The sequence below is a fragment of the Dryas octopetala genome, chromosome 5 (genome assembly GCF_963921425.1).
Source record: "Dryas octopetala chromosome 5, drDryOcto1.1, whole genome shotgun sequence".
Classification (NCBI taxonomy): domain Eukaryota; kingdom Viridiplantae; phylum Streptophyta; class Magnoliopsida; order Rosales; family Rosaceae; genus Dryas; species Dryas octopetala.
This window is the reverse complement of record NC_141370.1, coordinates 6187615-6192948: the sequence shown is the minus strand read 5'-3', so window position 1 is coordinate 6192948 and position 5334 is coordinate 6187615. Positions and strand designations below refer to the sequence as shown.

At 35.5% G+C, this 5334-nt stretch overlaps 1 protein-coding gene across 3 annotated transcripts; it reads right to left on the bottom strand.

The window, feature by feature from the left end:
* Positions 1–495: 495 nt before the first annotated feature.
* Positions 496–4338, bottom strand: LOC147283797 (putative serine/threonine-protein kinase WNK7). Of its 3 annotated transcripts, XM_086245897.1 has the most exons (8): positions 4161–4338; positions 3591–3727; positions 3295–3332; positions 2827–3054; positions 2508–2728; positions 2080–2237; positions 1563–1995; positions 496–1468 (listed from the first exon to the last, which is right to left on the bottom strand). In XM_086245897.1, the coding sequence occupies exons 2-8, from the start codon at positions 3690–3692 to the stop codon at positions 636–638; spliced, it is 2013 nt and encodes a 670-aa protein (XP_086102023.1). In that variant the 5' UTR covers positions 3693–3727; positions 4161–4338; the 3' UTR covers positions 496–635. The 3 variants fall into 3 exon arrangements, with proteins under 3 accessions (XP_086102023.1, XP_086102024.1, XP_086102025.1); XM_086245898.1 differs by lacking the exon at positions 3295–3332; XM_086245899.1 differs by lacking the exons at positions 3295–3332; positions 3591–3727; positions 4161–4338 and having other exon boundaries at positions 2508–2748; positions 2827–2916.
* Positions 4339–5334: the final 996 nt, after the last annotated feature.

Below are 5334 nucleotides of genomic sequence, written 5' to 3'. Positions count from 1 at the left end.
CTCCCAATTGTTTTTTAAATTAAATTTTGATGGTTTAATGATTAACAACCATGCTTAATATGGTTTTGTTGTCAAGGACCATTAGGAAAACCTGTAGGGGCATAAGTGCTGTTGGTTGAGTGTTTGCCCTTGCGAGATGTACTTCATTGGCTGCTCAGAAATGGTTATAATAAACTCATGATTGAAGGCCACTCTAAACTAGTGTTCGATGTTAACTCGTCAAACTTGGATGATCCTCAAAATTGTTCAAGATATTCAATCTCTTTTAAGGTCTTGCATAGATGCTAATGTCTCACATATGTTTCGAGAGATGAAAACAGTAGCGGATTGGATAGCTAGGTACTGACACTACAGGCAGAATCCTCAACTTTGGCATTCCAATTTTCCTTACCAGGGTCTTGGGTGTTTGTGTGGCTCTTGTTAGTTTATTTTTTTCAAAAAAAAAAAAAAAAAAAGTCATGCTTTAATTACAAAAAGGGGGAGGGGGGAAAGAAAGAATGGCTTGGCTTAGACCTCAAGGTAAGTTTTCAGAACAAGAAACGTATAAATTTTGTCCTCCAGGAACAAACTATCTACAGTTGTAAGGGAGATTGTGAAAAATGAAGGTGAGAAATAAGGCAAACAATTACAAGGGACTAGTGAACTGACTCTATCTTTTTCTGCGACAACCGTTTTCTTGTTTGCATGATAGCTTCATGTCTTCTCTTTGATATTTCTTTAATTGCCATCTGGAATTGCAGTTCAATCGTTTCCAGCTCCCTTCTCAACTCCTCGTATTCGTCCTGATTACACAAACAAGAAACATTGTTTGAACAACTTGCACAGGTCTCTAAACTGTTGCCTCCCAAGTTCATAACCTTGCTCATGTAGTCAGAAAAAGCACCTACTTCTAAACCACATGCAGACTGGCTCCCTCCTTTATTTGGCATATATCTATCTAAGTCCAAAGACCCAGACTCCGCAGATGCAAATGAAGCACGAGAACAATTTGTAAAATTAAGTTCCTTAGAGGTTACAGAAGCATATGACATCTCAGACCACCGATCTTCTGTTATGGTTGCACTTGAGAGACCAATGTTAGAATGAGAAGTAACCATCACATTGTTAGGGTTTTCTGGTCTTGGTGGAATAGAACCCTCAGAGGAGGAAGAACTTGGGAAAACTGGTGGCTTTGAGGATTTGACATCCTCACAAACATTTTGAGGATTTATAACCAAGCTTTCTTGATGTTTTGGTGACTGAGAGTCTTCCTGATGGCCCATATTAGTTCTGTTTGGAGCTATCAAATGATCGACGTGGACACAAGGCTTCCAATCAGGTATTAAGTTCATCAATAACAAATCAATCAACTCTGCTATAAGCATAACATTCTGATCAGCTAGTTCCAGCTGCTCAACCATTTCACTTGAAACTGAAAGGGCTGTATCACTGTCAATGTAGAATAGGAAATGAATGTTCCTTGCCCGACCTGCATTTAGGTATGAAAATATCAAGCTTCCTGATAATAAATCAAAACTAGACTTTATTAGTTTGAAAATGAGTAATATATTGTTTATACTCACCATTCTGATCAGCTATTCTCAGTATTAATGATATGGAGTTCTCATCATTCTGCTCGCCTTTTAATAAAAAGAAATTGCCTCTCTTTGACCTTTGAATCTCCACATAAAAGGAATTTGACTCACCATCGACAGATGTATTGAAAAAGTTGATAATTGGTGGCTCTCCATCATCAAAATCCATGGAAAAGGCACTATTCCGTGAACTAGCAGGTCCTTCTGACATCACACAACGATCCCCAAAGGCTCCAATTCTGGGCAATACAATATCTGGAAGTGGCAGAGGACGATTTTTTCCTGAGCCATTCAATTGGAGGAATGGATCCATCAGAAGCTCCTTTGCTGACTGTCTTTGAGATGCTGGGACTAAGCACTTGTCAATAAATTGTTTCATTTCTGGATCTTTTACTTTGGAAAGGGAAGCAGGCTTTATTCCCTACAAAGTGTAAATGTAACCTTAGTGATAGCCTCAATTTTTAAGCTTTCTAAATTTAAGGCCACTTAGTCTTGAAATACTTACAGATGAAACCTTCTTATATATCTGAGCTGAGTTTCTACATTCACTGTAAGGGTATTCAAAAGTCACCATCTCTAGCATGCACATCCCAAAGGAATAAATATCTACCAACTCATTATAATTTTCATCATACAGCTCAGGAGCCATAAACTCAGGTGTCCCTAGGATCACATTCACAAATTAATACAACAGAAACAGAAAAGTAAGACAACAAATACAACACTAACTGCACAAAAAAGGAAGGCATACAAGTGCTGTCTTCACTCTTCAATATAAACATCACATATAATATAACCAGCCTTTAATGGCAAAGCAGTAATGTCTACTTTGCTTTAAGATTATTAGTCTAAAAACTTTCATAAACAACCAAAGGACCAATTACATAAAATAATAATGGTCAGTGATGCAAAGAAGGAAAACAAAAAATGTACCAATTACACTTTTGGCATTCGCCTGCTCCATGACAGTTGCCAACCCAAGATCTCCAATTTTAACTTCTCCTTGGTTACCGTTAATGAATATATTATCACACTTCAAGTCCCTATGTATAATTGGTGGGTTGTGACTGTGAAGATAGTCCAAACCCGTCAAAATTTGCCTTGCCCATCCCTTCACAGCCTTCATCTCCACTTTCTTGTGTTTCTTACAAAACCTAATCACAAATCAGATCCACTAACCACAAGGCTAATCTCACCATAAAACAAATACACTTGAACTTAAAACAAACATTGTGAAGGAAGATAGACATACTGTCTGAGACTACCCGAAGTGAACAACTCCGTAATTATGTTAACAGTCTTGTTCTTATCATCGATCCAGGAATTATAAAACCTTACTATATTTTTGTGCTTCAGTGATTTCAAGAGATGAACTTCAGAATAGAGCCGCTCCAAGTCATCCGGTGATTGTAGCACTTCATCGATTCTAACTTGGTTCCATGCTACTTCAAGTCCATTAACTTCATCAAATGCTTTGTATCTAATTGTTACAGAAATTAAGGAAAGCATGCAAAATCAACCAAAAAAGTCAACGCCACTTATAGAGTTGCTGCTTAATTTCACATCTCCCAATTATTCAGCCACATGAGAAAATTTAAAGTTATGGAATGAAGAAAAGAACAGAGTAGATGTAGCAGTTCCCACGTAAATAAAATCAAAATATAACCTTGAAGAGAATGAAACCAGCACCAAATTTCAAAAAATCTAGAAAAGTGGATACACTGTCTTGAAGGCACCTTTGCCGAGCATATCTTTGTACTGTTAGAACCCACAAGCAACAATAAATACCATGAAAGAAATTCAGAGTGCTTTGTTTTCTGATGTTACATATTCCAGAATTTCAATGATTGAGAGAAAAAAAAAAAAAAAAAAAACTCAGGTCAATTGCTCCAACAAAGTGACTCGATTGATGTGTGCTCAAATTATTTCCTTGTCCTACTGTTCTCATGAGCTAAATGCAATTTAGAAAAATAATAATAAACAATAGAAAAACAGAGAATTGGATGTGAACATTACCCGAATGTAACGACATGTTGGGTCAATTTCAAGAACATCAGGATCAGGCGGCTCAGCATATCCAGAACCATTTACTGAAGCCTCCAAACCAGCCGAGCTCATTGTTTCAGGAGCTGTACTGTCTAAAATTTTATAACCTGAATGATTAATTAGACAAAATCAAAATTTTAATGTCTTAAAAACTGTATTAAGAAATTAAGCATCAAATTAGAACTTGACTCCTTGTTTCAGCATTGCAGAGCACTAAATTGGCTGATACTCGATAAAAAAAATCCAAACAACTTCAAATATCAATATCAAATTGGCTGGTACTCAACAAAAAAATAAAAAGCCTAACCTATCGAATTATAAAGCTGCATATAACCACCAAAAAAATCAAAATTCATACATCTAATTGAGCTTTCGTAAAAGCAATGACCCGCCCAAAATTCAAACATTCATTTTCGCCCTCCAAAAAAAAATATATATATATAAACCAACATTAATTAAAGGATTCACGGTAACCGATTTCGGAGAAGAAAAGGACCCAGAATCAGAAACAACACAAATTACGAGTTTCTAATTGGTTACCTGGAAAAGAAGCTGGTTGTATTCAGCTTGTTTGGTGGATGAGAAAAAAAATGAAACCCTAACCCTAACAAAATGGATTGTTCTGGTTTAATTTCTTTTATATAGGAGAGAGAGAAATCGAACAAGTGTCGAAGTCTATGGATGGACCACCAGCTTCTCGTGTTCTGTTCTGAACAATTTTCTCTTTCTCTCTCTCCCAACGAGACTCTCCCCCTATAAATTTAAAAACAGCTAAAAAAGGATTAACAGGCTTTAGTGGATATGTATTTATACCTATCCGTCTTACCTAATAACCTCTTTTTTGTTTGGGCGTTTCTCACGTGTTCTGCATGTTACTCTTCTATGGCTTTCCCTGGACTATATTATTGGTTGTTTATCAGAGCTCTGCTGAGCTGGCGACGGTGGATTGGGCATTTACAGAAGTAAGGTGACAGCTTGAGTAGCAGATTTTTTTAATAATAAAAGTGGGGCCGAACATTGATTCTTTATCCACGTAAGATTTTCATCCGGATAATGATTATGGAAAGTATATTATGTATATATGTATTCTCATTCTACTTTATATCTTCTCATGCCATCATGAATCGGTTATTTTCTAGACTACTCTTTAAATACCAACTCTATAAAACAATTAACTCTATAAAACAATCAACTAAATTGAAATATGTTTAGAGCTTTCAACTGAATAAACGATTTTGGTAACAATTAAATTAATTGTCTATTTATTTGTTAATGGTTAGATGACTAAATAATTTTATGTGAAAATTTAAGAGTAGTTTAGAAAATAAACCGATCATGTGACTAAAATAGATATGGCTTATTTCACGATTTACTATCCAAAATTATTTTCCATTCTAGATTACTACCTAAAAGTTTTTTTGTCATAGGTTATCACCATCTATAACTTACACCTGTATCCTATTTTATCTTGTTTCGTCAACACCTCCGTTAAAATATTGACGTGGCGCGCTGGATGTGCGACACTTGTCACATCTTTCTTTTTTTCGGATTTTTGTTATTTTCTTATTTTTATAAACTTTGAAAATTAATTAAAAATAGCTTCAGACTCAGAAAATACACCAAAAATTTCTACAAACTCATCTTGACTAGTACTAATTTACTATGTGGTCAAAATACCAATTTTTGCTTTGAGTGTTTCCAAAAAATTTGAGAA